The sequence below is a fragment of the Eubalaena glacialis genome, chromosome 10, assembly GCF_028564815.1.
Source record: "Eubalaena glacialis isolate mEubGla1 chromosome 10, mEubGla1.1.hap2.+ XY, whole genome shotgun sequence".
NCBI classification, from domain to species: Eukaryota; Metazoa; Chordata; class Mammalia; order Artiodactyla; family Balaenidae; genus Eubalaena; species Eubalaena glacialis.
Window position 1 is genome coordinate 10,223,536 of NC_083725.1, and position 19,264 is coordinate 10,242,799.

Below are 19,264 nucleotides of genomic sequence, written 5' to 3' on the forward strand. Positions count from 1 at the left end.
TGAGCCTGTGGGGTTGCAGGACCAGAAACTGAAAGGTCTTGCTTGCCATACCAGGAAGCTGAGAATTTTTCCTACAAGGTCATGGCGTTCTTGAAGGCTTTTAAGAGTGAAAAGGGCATCTTTGCATTTTAGAGCATGCACTCTGGCTCTGTGAGGCTGATCTAAGCGGGACTCCAGTAGAAACAAGGTCAGTTGAACAGTTTCCGGCTATACCATAAGGGCTTAAACTACAGTAGTGGGGAGTTGGGATACCAAGCAGTGGGTGAAGTTGCCGGAGCTGGTTAATTGCCAGGGGGCTGGGAGTGAGAGTAAGGGGGACCAAGGAAGAAAATACAGGAAGGGTTGGAACAGACGCGGTGCTTATTTTTCTTTTTTTTTTTTTTTGGCCGTGCTGCGCGGCTTGCAGGATCTTAGTTCCCCAACCAGGGATTGAACCTGTGCCCCCTGCAGTGGAAGTTCAGAGACCTAACCACTGGACCACCAGGGAATTCCCGGATGTGAGGCTAACCAATGACCTATATCCCAAGGTTAGCTTTGCGTTTCAATCTGAGCAGAAACACTTTCATCCCTCTTATCTAGGATGCTCAGATATGCAGGGAACATTTAGGGGTGGGTAGCCAACCTCAGGAATATTTGAATTTCAACCTAGAGAGCATGGCCGCTAGAAATCTGGAGCTTTCCTCCTGGTTCTAGGATGGAAACACGGTAGAATTTCCAAAGTAAGAGTGCTTACCTCCCCCAAGGTCAGTCAGGAACTCACAACATTTCCCCTCTATTTTTCAGTTGGAGAAATCAGGACAGAGATGTTCCAATTCCCATGCCAACCCTCTTGGCCACTCTTTCACCCTTTCCCCTTTCTCTTTGGCTTTAAGCAAGAAAAGTCCTGATCTAAAACATAGAGAGAGGGGCCTACATCCATCTCCTTCAAGGCAGTTTCACAACTGCTACGTAGGGCCTGGCACAGCAGAGCAACTGCCAGAAAGTTGCGCTGTTCCACTGGAGTCCTAACAAATTGTCCTGCCTTCTTTCCCTAAAAATGCATCCGGAGCAGGTCCACCAGGAATGTCATAAGACAAACAGCCCTACAACAACTGCGATTCATACATTTAATTTGTTTGTTTGCAGAAGGATTAAATTTATTCACTGTTCCCCCATCACACCCCTGTTGATCCATGGCTTAGTCTCAGCACTACATCCCCTAGAATTAAAAAACAAAATAAAACAGAGAGGCACACAAGCATCTGAGATTCAATGTGTGTCTGAACAAAAAAAAAAAGAGTCAAATTGCAAGGCTGTAACTGAGCCCCAACCCATGTCAGAAGTGTTGTGAAATTCTCATATTAAATAAGGTTATTTAATTATATTAAGATTATATTTTTTAATAAATTTATTTATTTTTGGCTGTGTTGGGTCTTCCTTGCTGCACGTGGGCTTTCTCTCGCCGCGGCGAGCAGGGGCTACACTTCGTTGCAGTGCACGGGCTTCTCAGTGCTGTGGCTTCTCTTGTTGCGGAGCACGGGCTCTAGGCATGCGGGCTTCCGTAGTTGTGGCACGCAGGCTCAGTAGTTGTGGCTCGCGGGCTCTAGAGCGCAGGCTCAGTAGTTGTGGCTCACGGGTTTGCTCTGCGGCATGGGGGATCTTCCCGGACCAGGCAGGCATTGGCAGGCAGATTCTTAACCACTGCGCCACTGGGCAAGTCCCTATTAATATTATTTTGGGGGAATTCCCTGGCGGTCCAGTGGTTTCGCGCTTTCACTGCCGAGGGCACGGTTCGATCCCTGATCTGGGAACTAAGATCCTGCAAGCCGGGTGGCATGGCCAAAAAAAAAAAAAATTATTTTGAAGTTGTATAATCTCTGCTTCCCAAAGATGTTAAATACTTACCTGTAGTTATCTCTTTTTTCTTCATTTAATATTAGAACAGGATTTGAGGGAAAGGGAGGGAAAAGCAATATACCAGGAAAGCCTGTATACACAGAAGGTGACCCTCAAGCTTGATCTTGAGACCTGTGTAGGTGTTGTTTAGGTGAAACTAAAAGGAGAGGCATTTCAGAAGGAGAAGACTGTATGATTCAAGACAAAGACACATCAGAGGACATTGTTCGGAATCAAGGGACTCAAGTTTGGGGACTAGGCTATTCAGAGATGTGAGGGCAGGGGTCAAAGCTGAGGTGTGGTCCAGGCTGCACTGGCCTTAGGGGCCACATTCAGAGGGTCAAACTGTAGACCACAGCGTGCACAGGTGATGGGAAACAATGGAGGCTTTTAGCCAGGAGAGCTTCACTCTAGAAATGAATGGAATGAATGGGCTGAACAGTTTGGAAACCTTAGGGGCTTCCTTGAACTCAGAATCTGCCTAATAAAAGTGATCATGAACACTTACTATCTCATCCCACAAAAGTCCTATGAAGTAGCTTGTCCCTGTGTGACAGTTGAGGACCTTAAGGTTTAGAAAAGTTCATTAGTTGAGCCCAGGCACACAGCTGTAGGTGGAGGAGCTCTCATTTGAATACAGAGGACTACCGACTACCCAGCCAGTAGCGTTTCTCGAAAGTAAGACTCAGTAGTGGATCCTAAGCAACCAGACATTTTGTTTTAATGTAGACTAGAAAGTATCAGGGCAAATGGCACATACACTGTTTCATGAAACTTATGTTTCAGTTATATATGTGTATGCTCTGTGTGTGCTGGGTCAGGAGGAAAAATGTATTTCTTATTGTGCGCCTGTTCAAAACGTTAGAAAGCTCCTACGGTAGTGAACTTCTAACAGTCCAAAGCAGTCAGATTCAACTCTGGACCACACCTCCTAAGGCTCTCCGAAGTTAAAAGTACCTTTTAAGACAAAGGTATCTCCTGATATTAGTCCAAATACTAAAATGAACAAGGAAGAAATCCCCTGGACCACAAAGGGTCACCAACCTCCCACAGCCCACAAAACCCAAAAGTCCCTAAAAATCACCCAGCTCTGTACTGATTTCTAGGTTTAGAGTCTCTTTGTTCTTCTTGGGAAGCACATAGGTGATGTGCACCTACATAAATGTACACAAATATGAAAAAGTCAGAAAGAAAGAAAATCACATTAATTGAGTGCCTATTAAGTGTTCCACGCTTACTTGTTCTATCTCCAAACATCAGCCCCCCCTATTCCCTCTTAGAGAGGAGGTGAGCTCTAAAGCTTCCAGTTTTTTCCTGTTGCTAATGTGTTTTATCCTCTCCCCATTGTCCCCCTGGTTTGGCATTTCTATGGCAGCTCCTCTACCCTGTAAGAAACCTATTCTTCCCATGGAGTGCAACAGGAGGTGGGGCAAGAACGCCCTGCAAACGTTTAAAACGAACAAGTACCATATCGGGAGGATGTGGTCCTAGGTCCTCCTGGTCTGAGTCTAAAGCACAGGGCTTTAAGTTGAACACCAGGAACCCTAAGGAATTATCTGCAAAATAAGATGTCATGTACATTTTTCTGGGTCAGAGTTCATAGGTTTTATCTGATTGGGCGAAAAACAAAAAGCGGTGAGGTGGGATGAAGAAATTATTCAGAAATGTTGCTGGCCACCTCCTGGCACATGAGGCTGGTTGCCTTTTAAGGGATAAGAATAGGATAGAAACCTCTCCCTGGCCCTAAGAACTCCTCCCAGGGATGCCCAGCCTCAGTGGGAAATGCAGTTATTAATTAGCAACTACAGGAGGGCCCAAAAGAACTACCCCATTCTAGCAGGATTCAACTGCAGGGCCCCAGTTTCAGGTTAAAGATATATGTACCCACCCCATGGAAGGCACTCTACAAATATTTATTAAACAAAAGAATGGCCTTAAATCTAAGCAGTGTATTGGAGAGCCTACTTCCTTAACCTCCTTCATCCTGTCTTAAACTTTTCACTGTATGATGCTGCCTTTTTTTTTTTTTCTTGAATGCAAGGAGTTAGTATTTGTTAAGTGTTTAGAACAGTGCCCAGCACAAAATAAATACCACATACATGTTTGTTAAATAAAAACAAAAAACCCTGAGTGGGTGTATTGTATTGTGTTGATGGATTTTCATGTCTACATCTAATTCACATGCTTGATCCCAGAGCCAAGCACTGTGCTGGCAGAGGAGTTGCTAAATGGTCATCGAGGGAAGGAACTGTGCCCATTCTCAAATGTCGTCTCTTAAATTTTTTTTTTTTTTTTTTTTTGTCCATACCGCACGGCTTGTGGGATCTCAGTTCCCCCACTAGGGATTGAACCTGGGCCACGGCAGTGAAAGCCCGGAATCCTAACCACTCGGCCACCAGGGAACTCCCATCTTAAATTTAATTCTTCCTATAAGCCTGTGACGTCGGTAGGGTAAGGATTGTTATAGTAGTTTTCTTTTTAATATGTGAGGAACATGAGACCTTACTTCATCTCAAGAAAACTTGGACTCTAAACCTTTCGGACTTGCAAACATGAAGGACTTGCCCGATAGATTTCAGGGCTCGGATCTGAACCCAAGATTCCTAGAGTTAAAGCCCTCTGCCCCCCCACCCCCATGCTTTTCCTGTATTTTGCAGAATATTCCTCAGCTTGAAGACGGTGTTCAGGAGGCACCTCCCTAGAGGGTAAGTTGTGGAGGTGGCAGTTTTCAGGCTGGAGTGGGGAGAGAGCCTCTACTGGTATGATAACGAGGAGAATTAGCTCTCCAGTTGGCTGTTTCCCCGCCCCCATGCCTCCAAGGCCTCTTCCTGGTCTGTGGTCTCACGGAGACTTCACCAGTGACTCAGAGAGCCTCTAGGAAGAGAGGGTGGGAGGAAGAGCAGCTGTCAGCCAGAGGTGAGGCGGGACTTGAATATTAAGCGATCCAAGATGACAGTCATTCGTTTTACTCTGAGGTTGTTGGTATTTTACTGGAGTTCTCGTTCTTGTGTTTCCATATCCACTATATGAATAGCCTCATTCTCCCTTCTGTGTTCCTGGTCTCTTATTCATGCTTTCAGCGATCCTACCCAGTCTCCTGGCTTTAAACACCAACCACATGCTTATAATTCCTAAATCCCTATTTCCAGTCCAGGCCTCACCCCGGCACAGAAGACTCACATGTATGCAGCTGCTTACTCCACACCTCCTCTGGGTGTCTAGCAGGCACCTCAAACGGAGTAAGTCCAAGACTAAACTCCTGACCCCTCCCCAGTCCCCACGCTCTGACCCCACACCTGCTCTGTGCAGTCTTCCCCCTCTTGGTCGAGGGCAGTTCTCTCCCTGCGTGGACTCATGCCAAAAACCTGGGAGTAGTCCTGGACTCCTCTTTCTCTTGTCGAGAAAAATGAATCAGTCGATCTAAGAAAGAATTGGAACATTTTATTTGAGCCCAATTTGAGGATTGTAACCCGGGAAGAGCATCTCAGAAAGCTCTGAGAACTGTTCTGCCCCTTAGAAGTCAAGACACAGTTTATACACGTTTTTTATTTATTTATTTATTTTATTTTTATTTATTTTTTGGCTGCGTTGGGTCTTCGTTGCTGCACGCGGGCTTTCTCTAGTCGCGGCGAGCGGAGGCTACTCTTCCTTGCGGTGCACGGGCTTCTCATTGTGGTGGCTTCTCTTGTTGCGGAGCACGGGCTCTAGGCACGTGGCCTTCAGGAGTTGTGGCACACGGGCTCAGTAGTTGTGGCTCGCGGGCTCTAGAGCGCAGGCTCAGTAGTTGCGGCGCACGGGCTTAGTTGCTCCGCGGCATGTGGGATCCTCCCGGACCAGTGCTTGAACCCGTGTCCCCTGCATTGGCAGGCGGATTCTTAACCACTGCGCCACCAGGGAAGCCCTATATACGTTTTCTGAGCCAGAGGGCTGTACGTTAAATGACATATGATCGACAGGTTACATAACATAATTCAGATTTAAGCACCATCGTGGTGGGTCGTGTGACCCTTTACAAGATCAAGATCTCTAAGGAGTTGTCTTGCTGAGGCTAGGAGAATGTTGCTCTTTCCGGCTGAGCAGGCATTCCTGCTGATGGGGGGTGTGGTCAATGCAAAATGCAGACACATGATGCAGAGTGGGGTGGGGGGGCTGGGGGCAAAGGGCAAAGAAGAATCTTTATGTTTAAATCGTTCTTGTCTTGCCATAAATATGAATTTTAGTTCACACTCTCATGCCACAAACATTTCAATAAGGTGGTCAGTCAGTCTATTGGGAAATCTAGTAGGTTCTATCTCAAAATCCATTGAGAATCTGATGACTTCTTATCACTTCCATTGCTTCCCTTCCGGGCAGTGTATCTCTTGCCTGGATCTTCACTACAGTAGCCTCCTGACTGGTTTTCCTGTATCCACCCTTGGCCTCCTACAGCCTATTCTCAAAACATTAATCGGTCTTGATACTCCTCTGCTCAGAGCCCTCTAGTGGCCCCCCATTTCCCTCAGAGTAAAAGCCATCTTTACAGTGGCCCACGAGGCCCTACGTGATGAGGCCCCAGCGCCTGACTTCATCTACTGTCCTCCAGCTACCTGGCCTCCCTGCTGTTCCTCAAACATGCCAGGCGCCCTCCCACCTGAGGGCCTTTGCACTGGCTCTTTCCTCTGCCTAGAACTCTCTGCCCCGAGATAACTCCAAGGCTAGGTCTGTGTCTCCTTCAAGTGTGTGCTCTAATTTCACCTTGCAGTGAGGTCTACCTTGATGACCTTATTTAAATTGCAGTCTGTCTCCCTGGCCCACAACCCCCCTCCCCCGCTCTGTTATTTTCATAGTATTTCACGCTGTCAGATCTCCCATATAATGTTCTTCTATGTCTGTTTTCCATCACTAGAATATATGCTTCTCAAGGGCTGGATTTTTACATGTTGTGTTCCCTGATATCCCCCCAGTGTCTAAAACAGGTGCTGCCACATAGTGGAGGCTCAAAATGTGTTGAATAAATGACTGTCATCTTGGATCTCTTCAGCTTAAGATTCAAGTCCAGCCTTTGGTCACATGTCCAGCCTTACCTATGGATGACTCTCCCTCCTATCCTCTCTTCGCTCTCCTAAATATTCTCTAACTGGCCATGCTTGCCAATTTGCTTTATTTTTTTTGGCCGTGCCACGTGGCTTGTGGGATCTTAGTTCCCTGTCCAGGGATCAAACCCGTGCCCCCTGCAGTGAAGCACAGAGTCCTAACCACTGGACCACGTGGTTAGGGGACTCCCCCAGTTTGCTTTAAGACGTCTTTGAAGAGTTCACCTCAGCCTTAGGGAGCAGCCTGATGGTGCTGTCCTAGCGAAGCTGCCCCAATTCCCCCTCCACCCTCATCCCAGTAAGAAGGAGGCACCCCCATAGTGCTGTTCCCAGTAACCTTTCAGGTTCTCTAATGTAAAGACTCAGCGAGTTGAACCTGGAGACCACACCCTAAGGGAGGCAGCTGTAGGGGAGTGGGGAGCGCACGGAAACAGCCTTCAAGGGATCTAATTCCCCTCATTGTCATACCAAAGTGGCTTTCTCTATACCGAGCCTGAAAACTTGGCCCTTCCCTGCCATACACCACAGGGAGGTGCCTCCTGAACATCAGCTTTATGCTTAGAGTCCAAGTTTTCTGGAGATGAATTAGGGTCTAATTTTCCTCATGTATTAACTTCTGCAGAAATGGAAATTAACTTGTGGAATGCTGATGGTGATGCCAAGCTTCCTATCCATAGGATGGAAATGTTCCTGTTCATAGACATGCAAATGAATTTTTGTCCAAAGGAGAATGTAAACTCTTTAGTCCAATTCTCCTGTGAACCTGTTGTAACAGCTTCTGGTTCCATCATTAATTAACGAGTTAAGTAAAATCTTTGATACGTGTTTATTTTCTACGTATACGAGAGTCGCGATTTCACCTTTTTAAAAAAAAGTTGTTCTTTCAAACTGTAAGGGAGGAAAAAAATATCTTTTTCCCTCTACCCTCCTAGGTGTTCAGGCTGGGGCACTGTCAGTTAGATTGACAAAAGACAGGTTAATAAGAAAAAAAGCAAACATTTTATTAACCCATGCATTGTGTAAGTAACACCTGGGAGTACCCAGCAATGAGTAACTCAGAGAGGCGGTTAGAGTATACCTAATTTAGTGTGGGAAGGGAGGGGTAGAAAGGGCACTTATGGAAAAGCAAATGACCTTTTGGAAAGATAAATGGGCCCTTAGAAGAATAGATGGGAGATGTGGTAGTTTGTGACAATGTCTGGGCGTGATGCCCACCTCTGATCTCCCAGAAGGGAAGGTTAGAGTTGCCCTGGGAAAGGGGATTTGTGGACACAAATACTTTGGGGAGGCTCTGCTTTTAGGCAGAGAAGGGATTTCAGGAGCTCAAGTGACTTCAGCTGAAATTTATCCTTATGCATATGCAAAGTGGCATGTTTGGGGGTGGCATGTCCTGGTCCCTGACAACACTTATAAAATTCATTTCCCTGTATTGTTATCATCTCTAGAACAGTGCCAAGTGTAGAGTATGTTTTCAATTAGTGTTTATTAAATAAATTATTGCCGGGTTGCAAAATTGCCTAGCCAAAGACAGTCAATGGCAACAGACATACATAAAATCAGAGCGGCCTGAAGGATCTCCCAGACAATGCCCAGAATTATAGAAAGGGGATCCAGCAACCTGTTTGCCCAATGTCTTGTCTTTCACACTTTCTCCTCACATAAAAATGGTGCCAAGACATGCTATGGATGACAGCATTCTTAGTCTGAGTGTCCTGTCAGGGAAGGTTTCATAAGGAATTAACATTGATTTGGGGTTTAAAAGAATGAATAGGGATTCTTTATGTGGAGAGATGGAGAAAGGGGAGTTTCTAAGTGGAAAAATGCAGGGGGCAAAGGCATGTGAGCACAAAGAAAACGCACCTCATATGAAAGCAAGGGAAATGTACCATGTCTACACCCAGGAATGTGAGGGGGACTAAATAGGAAACGAGGCTGGGAAGGTAATGCAGAGATCATTTTGATGTCCCTGGTCTGAATCTGGTCATCATTCAGAGGTGGCGCGGAGCCATGAAAGGTTTTTGATCTGGGAAAGAGCTAGCGTGAGTTTTACATTAATATTAACTTGGCATTAACTTACATTATTATGTAAGGTAGACTGGAGAAGACAGACATCTGTAGGGGCCAGGTAGCTGGAAATATGAAACTGGAGCTCAAAAATATGTTGGCGATAGAGACAAAGATGTCAGAATTAACACAACTGTGGTGTTGGTTGAAGTGAGGGGACAAAATCGAATACTGAAAACGTTTTAAGTGTATTATCGATTACAGTGTTTACCTTAGTTTTCTTACCTGCTGCTCCCCCATTTTTTCCCCCCACAAAACTGTGAGGCCCTCAGGGTAGGAACTGTCTTATTCCTGCTTGTTTTCCAGTGCCCAGCAAAGCACTCGGCAGATGCATTCAATAAATATTTGCTGAAGGAAAAGAATATGCAGAGAAAGGAGGAAACACTTTTTTTCCAGAGAGGTGGTAAGGGCAAAATGGATGATACTGAAAAGTTTTGATATAATGGTGAGAGCATTTATGGACATTTTATTGGATGGCTTCATATCTTTTCAGGAAAGCATTTCCTGTGCTGCAGAGCATCACGTGATTGACAATAGGGTTAAGGGCTTAAAGTAGAGTGAAACAATTTGGAACAGCTGCATCCAGAAATGTGCTTGGGGGACTCCCATATGCTTGCTGCCTTTTTTTAGTGCTGTTCTGTGTATCTGGCATGCTCCCTCCAGCAAGCTTCTCCCTGCCTCTCTCATCTCTTATTTAGTCTACTCATCTTTCAAAGCCTAACTCAAATGCCACCAACTTTTCTGGGACATTCTCTCTTGATACTCTTTCAAGTTAATCATTCCTTTTTCTATGTTTATACTTCTCTCCTTGTTAATCCTGCTAGATTATAAATTACTTGATGATGAGAAGAGGGTTTTACTTCATCTGTGTAGCCTCCTCCTGACCTGATGGGGAGCAGTCATTCCATAAATGTTTGCTGATGTTTTAATCAAGTAAGTTTAGGAATATGATTGCTAAGTGGCGGGGAGGACAAAACTGAAGTTACATGGCTTGAGGTCTTGGTAGACAAGATCAGCATGGTTTTTGTGATTACCAGGAGATGATGGACTAAGAGAACCAGGAAAAGTTTCAAGAACTAGAGGTAGTGTTGCAGGCAGATGAAAATCCAGTAAAAATCATGATTGTTTTTTCCTGTTGGGGAAATCTAAAGTTTGGTCTCCCTACCAGGGAAAACAAAGACATGAAGCTCACGTGTATTTTATGGAAGGAAAGGACACAATGTTTTCCCACCTAACTTACTACTTCACAGTGAAGCCAGACAAAGAAGGAAAGCCAACAATGAATCCCTCAGTATCAAACCTAGATTTTAACCATAAACTTCTACTCCTTAACTTCAGCTGGACTCGAAACTTTTGTAAAAACAAAACACATTTTTTCATTTCACATTTTCTCCTTCATTTCCAAACTTTCTGGAAGAGCAGTTTCTGAGCAGCGAAATGAGTGCAGGTGGGACAAGGAGAGGTAACTGTGGTAACCAAAACAATGAACTGGATGGCTTTAGATGGCCGTGTTCAAATCCTGGTTCTTCTATGTGCCCGTGAAATGGGGATAGATAACGCCTACTTGGAAAAACTGTGAGAAATAAACTAGATGTAAAAGCACTTAGCACAAGGAGTGTATGTAGTTTGACCAGATCATGTGCAAGTGGTAGGAAATGCAAAAGTGAGGAAGGTATGCAGGGGAAAGGTAAGTCTCCTCCCCTCCTTAGCCTCCATTCTCTCAATTCCCCTCAGAGTCAACTCTGGGGACTGTTCTGTGCATTTACTTCTTTCCTGGACTCAGCTGTGAGAACTTGAGTCTGTAACTCAAAATTAAAATTCCTTATAACACAGGGAACTATACTCAATATTTTGTAATAACCTATAAGGGAAGAGAATCTGAAAAAGATTTTATATATATATATGTATATATATGTATGTATATATGTGTATATATGTGTATATGTGTATATATGTATATATGTGTATATATGTATATGTTTATATGTGTGTATATATGTACATATATGTATATATGTGTATGTATATATGTATTATGTATATATGTGTGTATATATCTATATATGTATACATGTGTATATGTGTATATATGTGTATGTGTGTATATGTGTATATATGTGTATGTGTGTATATATGCATATATGTGTATATATGTGCGTATGTGTATATATGCGTATATGTGTATGTATGTATATATGTGTATCTATGTGTATGTGTATATATGTATATATGTGTATATGTGTGTGTATATATGTGTATTATGTATATGTGTATATACGTGTATATATGTGTATATGTGTATACATGTGTATATGTATATATGTGTTTATATGTGTGTATATATGTATACATGTTTATATGTGTATATATGTGTATATGTGTATATATGTGTATGTATGTATATATGTGTGTATACGTGTATATATGCATATATGTGTATATATGCGTATATGTGTATATATGCATATATGTGTATATATGCGTATGTGTGTATATGTGTATATGTGTGTATATGTGTATATGTGTGTATGTGTATATATGTGTATATATGTGTATATATGTGTATATATATGTGTGTATATATACACATACATATATATATATATATGTATATCACTGAATTGTTGTGCTGTGCACCTGAAACTAACATGATATTCTAAATCAACTATACTTCGATAAAAAAATACACATATAAAAATTTTTTTAATAAAAATAAAATTCCTTACCTATAAAATGGAAAAGTTCTGAGCATTTAATGCAACAATTACTACTTTATAGTTAAAATGCTACACAAATATGAGGTGTTCGTATTCTTAGAAAAAGGAAGGCCTAGACAAACATAGTGTATTTAAGTTTGTTTAGAACAGAGATCTCTTGGACTCTTAGAATCACCCCCAGGCTTGACTGCTTTGTTCCATTTCCTCTTCTTTCCTCGTCTTTTTTTTTTGGCCTCACCGCGTGGCTGCATGCAGGATCTTAGTTCCCCAATGAACCCGCGCCCCTTGCAGTGGAAGCACAGAGCCCCAACCACTGGACCGCCAGGAATTCCCATCCTTTCTTCATCTTGACCTCAGCTGGAGGGCAAGGCTGAGAGCCACACAGCTTGACTCTGCCTCCGTCTGTCCCACAGGTGATCACTTACTCCAGTCGTCATGTTTACAATAACTTGACTGAGGAACAGAAGGGCCGAGTGGCCTTTGCTTCCAATTTCCTAGCGGGAGATGCTTCCCTGCAGATTGAGCCTCTGAAGCCCAGCGATGAGGGCCGGTATACCTGCAAGGTGAAGAATTCAGGGCGCTATGTGTGGAGCCACGTCATCTTAAAAGTCTTAGGTAAGATAGAGTGCCCTCGTAAATGCCTACATCTTATTAATAAGGTCTCGGTGAGGGATAGGCAAATGTGTCACACTGGTACAAAACTTCTTGTTCAATCCTTCGTATTATACAGACGTCACCTAGTCCAGTTCCCTGGGAAGAAGTGTGTATGTTTTGTATTTTAGCCGTAATGAAAGAAGAAAAAATAATCACAGTTTTCCACGGTAGCCCATTACAAAATTTAAATATCCTCTAATGTTTAAATAGTATCCTCATATTTAACAAATCTCTCAGATCTGCTTCAAGTCCATTTCTCTGTTTTGTGATAGCGAGAGCTACTAAGTTCTTAATTGCTTACAAGTTAATGAACTTCTGTCCCTGTTTCAGTATTAGTAAAATCACACTCAACTTTCCTAAAATTTCCAATTATAAAAGTTTCTCTTCTTTGAGAAGTGATGAGAGAGTTTCTGAGGCAGCCTCTAAAAATTACAACAGCACCGCTGGAAACAGCTGGAATTGGGTGTATATGTGTGCAGGGGATGGAAGTGGGTATATTTTGGAGGGTGATGTAAAGCATGGCGAGGTAACAAAGTGCTATTGAATCCACACTCAAAAGTTGACCATATGGGTGGAAAAACAAGTCAACAGGATGTAGTTCTTCCACTGAATTGGGTGTTTGGGGATCTTTTTTTTTTCTGCCAGTGAGACCATCAAAGCCCAAGTGTGAATTGGAAGGAGAGCTGACAGAAGGAAGTGACCTGACTCTACAGTGTGAGTCATCCTCTGGCACACAGCCCATTGTGTATTACTGGCAGCGAATCCGGGAGAAGGAGGGAGAGGATGAACGTTTGCCTCCCAAATCTAGGATTGGTAAGTCATCTTTCTACCCGTCTATTGATAGCAGGACAGTACTCTCTCCATGAATTCTAAATCTGGTTTTGTCAGCAACTCACAAGGTGACTTTGAAGACACTGCTGGACCTCTTTGAACTTCCATTTTTCATCCCTAAACGGGGACAGAAAAATCTGTCTTTTCTTTCCTCAAATGGCAAAAATAAAAGTGGTAAGGAGATTAGGAATAAATGTACTCTATAAATCCATTATCTCTAATTATTGTGTTTAGTATCCCTTAAATGTTCAGAATCTTTTGTAACTTTTGAGGATGCACTGCAGTTTAAAGGAATGGTCACCTTTCTTCCCACATTCCAAAAAGGGATCGATTCTCTCACCTCATCCTTACCAAACCGTATTATATTGATAGAATCTTAGGTCAGTGACACAATAAACGATAAATATAGACCTTGTCACTAGGGGATTACAGTCATCTTTCTGCTTGTGTAGACTACAACCACCCTGGACGCGTCCTGCTGCAGAATCTCACCATGTCCTCCTCTGGGCTCTACCAGTGCACAGCGGGCAATGAGGCCGGGAAGGAGAGCTGTGTGGTGCGAGTGACTGTTCAGTGTAAGTACCCAAAGGGTTGGTTTCATTTTGTCTCTGCACTGCGGTTCAGTGTAAAATGTTTTTGATCACAAGTAAGAGTAAGGTCAACATCTTTATCTCCAGAAGAACATGGCTATCACTGAAATAAATTCAGTAGTTACCCAGGACTGTTCAACAGTTGTAGCTAACTCTGTATTTATAGTATGTGTGAATTTTCCAGCCCCCTAAAGAAATTTATTATATCCAGGAGGGGACCAAAACCAAATGGAGGTTTCCTTTATAGATATAAATTTCCCTTACAAAGGGTAACTTCTGCTCTGTTTACAGAGCTTCTCTTGTGTCTGCTGTTTCTCAAAAATAATCAGCTAAAAATAATCCTAATGTCAACGAGGCATATTTTGGGGTGTCATATTCTTCTCCCCTTCAATATCAAGAGGGACAGTCATACACCAAGAAAGGGTATATGGGGAACTCAGGAAGATAGATACAAAGATCTGGAAATACTCATCTTGTCCAGAGCTTATGTTTTTTAAGTCCATGTGTTGCTTAGCTTATGTTTGGTTTTACTTTTGCTTTTGTTTCTGAGAAAACAGATGTACAAAGCATCGGCATGATTGCAGGAGCGGTGACAGGTATGGTGGCTGGAGCCCTGCTGATTTTCCTCTTGGTGTGGCTGCTAATCCGACGGAAAGACAAAGAGAGATACGAGGAGGAAGAGAGACCTAATGAAATTCGGTAAACCTCCCGCAAAATCCCTTTCCTCACCTAGGCTGCCTTTCTACCGCCAGCTCCATAGTGACCAGCCAACAAAAATGTCCCATTTCCTCTTAACCTTAAATCTGTTAAAAGGATTATTCTGGTGGGTAAGGAGTTCCAGCCTAGGGGCAGGAGGACTGGTTTACCTTGACTTTCTTGTGAAACTATCCGCAACAGGGACTTACTAGATAAACTTTGCGTTCCATCTCATTGCCTTCCACTTATAAAGGGCATGCAATAAAGAATGGGCCTAGCCTATGGGCCATGAAAGGGTTTCTGCAGACAAACTCCCAGTCAAGGGGATTGCTGTCTAGGCATCCAGTGGGGAGTGCCCATTCCCCCAGAGTAACAGGGTGGACCTCCCGGCCAAGGGGCCGCGCACCCGCCCAAGCCCGCCGCAAGGGCTCAGGACGCAGGGGGAGTCCCTGTTTCCCTACGTGGTAGCTCGAGGTTTCCACCTTGAGGAGTTGATCGGGCAACCTCAGAAAGCAGCAGCCGCAGCGGAAGCTTTCACAGTCCTGTGGTCCTAAAATCTATCTTTGCTGTTTTTCCTCTTCAGAGAAGATGCCGAAGCCCCGAAAGCCCGCCTTGTGAAACCCAGCTCCTCCTCCTCGGGCTCGCGGAGCTCACGCTCGGGTTCCTCCTCCACGCGCTCCACGGCAAACAGCGGCTCCCGCAGCCAGCGGACACCGTCCACGGAAGCGGGGCCCCGGCCAGGGCTGGCTACCCACACCTACGGTCCAGTGGGGCCGGAGGCAAGAGGGTCTGAACCAAAGAAAGTCCACCACGCTACCCTGACCAAAGCAGAAAGCACTCCTGGCACGATCCCCAGCCAGAGCAGAGCCTTCCAAACTGTCTGAGTTCCAGCGGACTTGACTCCCATCCTTTCCCAGGAGTCAGGACTCTTCTCGTCATTGACGCCCAGTCACCAGCCACACAACCCCCTCGGACCAAACGAGAGGTCATTTAAGTAGCAGTGACCATTGCATGGGAGAGATTCAAATGAACACTTTCCTTATATGACACTAAACAAGGAAAAGGATGTAAGCTGATCGTCTCCAAAAAGGCATCTCACTGTGCCTTTAGACCAGAGTGGGGGCCAAATCTGTGCATTTGGGGACCAGGACCGGTGGTGAGAAAGGCTAGGGAGAGGGGAAGTGAACACACTTAGAATTCCTCACTTGGGCTGTTTTGTATCAACACTTTGACTCACCATTGTTAAGAAATGAGGTGTTGTTCATAAATTTTCTATGCATTTCTGCAAACCTACTGGATTGCTATGATTATTCAGAGTCAAGCAGAACCCACAGCCTTATATCACACCTATCTGCACCATGAAAAACTCCAAAAAAGGAAACATGTCTCTTCCATCCTGACCTGACTTCATTTACCATAAAGTTTGGATATTAATTTCAAGAGGAGTTGAGAAATAGTGGGAGATGGAGAATGATTGAGATTTTCCCACTCTGTTCACTACTAATCTTCCTACTTATATTGAACTAAAAAAAGGGAGTCCAAAATGTGTAACAAGGGACTGTGAAAAACCTTCCATCTTGATGTTCAGAGGGCCACTGACAAATATCAGAAATATATGCTGGAATAATTGTGGATTTTCCCTCAAATTGGATGTCTCTAAGGACTTCCCTGCTGGATATCTCTGGAGCAAGAAAACAATCATTAGGTATCATTTAACAATCTCCTTAGAAAGAAGTCTTCTAGAGAAAGAGAGCTTTTCAGAATGCTGGAAGATCATCCAACAACAGTCTCTTCTTTCAGTGAACATATGAAATCAGGATTTCAAGACTGACTAGACTAAAAAGGGAGATTAGATCAGCTTTCTCTTAATATGTCAAGGAGTGGCATCAGAAGTTCAGCATTGTACCAAACTTGGAGCTTCCTCCATTTCTTTCATTTTCAGAGAAAGATTCACCTGGGACTTTTGTTGAGTCTAGGCCTTAAGTTATCAAAAAGTTCAGGGATTGACAACCTTTCCTGATGGCACTGCATGGACATCATACCATTCCCTCCTGAGAGGTTGAGACAGAGAGAAATTCAGTATTTTCCAAGTTTAGCCTCTCAGGAAGCCTAGCTCTGGGCTGGAAGGATAGGAAACTAACATTTAGGGAAGAGATGGTGAGGATAACTAGTGCGTGGCAGGAGGGATCTGGGTTAGTGCCTGTTAAATACTGTTGGCATCTTGGAAAGAATTAGCAGAAATGATTTACCAGGATAGCTCTCAGAAGAGCTGACTCATGGGAGAAGAAAGGTGTCTGAGAAATAAAAAGAAAGCAGCCTCCAATACAACAACTTGCCTTTTTAATAGTTTTGACGACTCTGCTAGTCAAATTCATCCTATGGCAAGAATGCTAAACCTGAAATAGCCCTTCAAAGACTCTAAAGCAAGTGTCAACAGATCACCAGTGGTAGAGCAAAATATTTCTTATTATTAAAAGGACACGGAATTCCCTGGCAGGCCAGTGGTTAGGACTCTGCGCTTTCACTGCCGAGGGCGAGGGTTCAAGCCCTGGTCAGGGAACTAAGGCCCTGCAAAAGTAAAAATAAACAAACAAATAAATAAAAATAAAATAAAGTCTTAAAAAAAAAAGGGAGCAGGCTATAGGAAAGAAAAAGTAGTGCTGAATGTGGTAATGAAAGCCCTGTTCCTAAAATGGGAATCAGGTGCTTAAAGAGAAAAAGTTGATCTGGGATTTTGTCCTATTTCTGATTTTCATTTTTACATCTAATTCTCACATAGTACAAATGCATTTCCTTCCAAAGTCCTTTAAGAAATAGGGTTTTATCCTTGAGTGAAAGTTTCATCTTGAGTTTTGTCTTCCTAAAAAAAAAAATTGGGAAACATGGGGGTGGCTTGGGGGGTAATTGGGGGTAATTCCCTGGCAGTCCAGTGGTTAGGACGTCATGCTTTCACTGCTGAGGGCATGGGTTCAGTCTCTGGTCAAGAAACTAAGATCCCGCAAGCCAGGCAGCACGGCCCCCGGCCCGCCCCCCCGCCAAAAAAGTTGGAACATAAGAGACATTGAGGAAGTAATGTAAAGAATGCCTGCCATTAGTTTAAGAGGGCTAGCACATTTGGAATGCTTCTTATACTAACACTGCCTCATTGTAAGATATAAACTCCTTACTCCACTTCCTTATTCTTCTGGTAGTGTGGTGTCCAGGCAACATAACACATCTGCTGTGTAATTCTGAGAATTCTCATTCCTAGAGTACCTGAGCCAAATGAGTACGCTATGGCAGCTGCAGCTGTCCCATCACTAGAAATTTGCTCTTATCATTATTTATTACCTTTGAACCTAAGGTTTCCTGCCTATGCCTCTGCAAGCAGGCCTCAGTCCCCTTTGCGTGAAAAGGTTTAGATTATTTAAACAGGTTAGTTATTAGAAGACTAAAATACCAGTTGAATATCCATATTATTTTGGAAATCCATTCATATGGGATATCTACAAAAAATGTCACAAAACAAATTATTACCTGAAATCTGAGAAATTCTAGGAATTGAAGATTCTGAGAGATAAGGTGCTGAAGTCTTAGTAGTGATAGTGTGCTTCTCTTTCAGTCAGGCTTTTGGGTTCAGATATGACAGGCTCTGGGTTTAAGATATAGTTTGAGCCACTATTGGTTTCAAACCATATTCCATTAACCTTGCAAGACAAACAAATTTGATTCTTTAATATAAAACAAAAAAGGATAAAATAGATGGTAGAAGAAAAAGTGTTTGTAGGAAGAAGATACAGATGGAATGATGTGGATGTTTAGAAAATAATCATTTCAATAAAATGCATACCCTACACTTAGAACTGTAAAATAATGAAGTGATGCCTTTGTTGTTACACTGTATAAGAACAGTTTCAAAACTGCCATTGCAAAAAAGACATATATAATTCTGCTTCATTTCTGGTGTTAAGCTGTTTATATTTCAATTTTAACTTCTAAGTTGCCTTGTAAATGGGACTGTGTTTGATCACAAAAACCAAGTATTTATTACAGGTGCATCTGTGTCGGCAATTTAAAAATAAATAAGTAAAGGTGATACTGTAGGAGAGGCTGAAGCTCATATAACCTGCATTGGAAATTTATTTATTAGCTTGCTGCCAACTGAAGAACAGAAGAACTCAGACTGAATATGATCTATTATTTATTGATTCCAGTCACAAATATACCAAGCACTTTTTTCTCACAAGGCGAGATACTAAGTAGTCCTGGACAAACCAAGTGACGACAAAGTTCATGACAGAGTTTCTGACCTTAAGGACTTTATCAAAATAACAAATAATATTTACTAAGCAAGTATTTTATATCAAGGTGAAGTGCCAGTAAAAAAGTACACACTACAGGGTTTAAAGAAATCTGAAAAGTAAACACTATGAGATTTAAATAAAGCTGAAAAAAATTTCACAGAATTAAATGAGGTAATATATGCAAAGCACTTACAACAGTGCTTGGCCTGTGACAAGCACTCAAAAAATGTTAATCGTGACCCTCTTCCCTAGTCAGAAACCCCAGGCCTCAGACTGGAGACCCAGGCACCCAAACTTTAACTTTAGATCCTGAGTGGGTTTGAAACCCTGTGCATTTAAAGAGGTGGAGACAGGACATTTATCATAATCTGAACTTTAAATATATAAACTCTGACTCATTCTAGTCGATAAGAAGATAGTTCAAATCCTAAAATGCGCTTTGAAAGTGACCAGAAGGGAAGGTTATCTGTTCAGCTTTCTGT

General features: G+C 43.0%; 1 protein-coding gene across 1 annotated transcript in view; it reads left to right on the forward strand.

The window, feature by feature from the left end:
• Positions 1-18,354, forward strand: part of CLMP (CXADR like membrane protein) — a 91,542-nt gene extending 73,188 nt beyond the window's left edge. The window contains exons 4-8 of the mRNA XM_061202457.1: positions 12,142-12,343; positions 13,028-13,195; positions 13,666-13,788; positions 14,361-14,502; positions 15,083-18,354. Of these exons, the coding sequence (XP_061058440.1) occupies positions 12,142-12,343; positions 13,028-13,195; positions 13,666-13,788; positions 14,361-14,502; positions 15,083-15,383 (936 nt within the window). The 3' untranslated portion in view covers positions 15,384-18,354. The remainder of the gene's footprint in view (positions 1-12,141; positions 12,344-13,027; positions 13,196-13,665; positions 13,789-14,360; positions 14,503-15,082) is intronic.
• Positions 18,355-19,264: the final 910 nt, after the last annotated feature.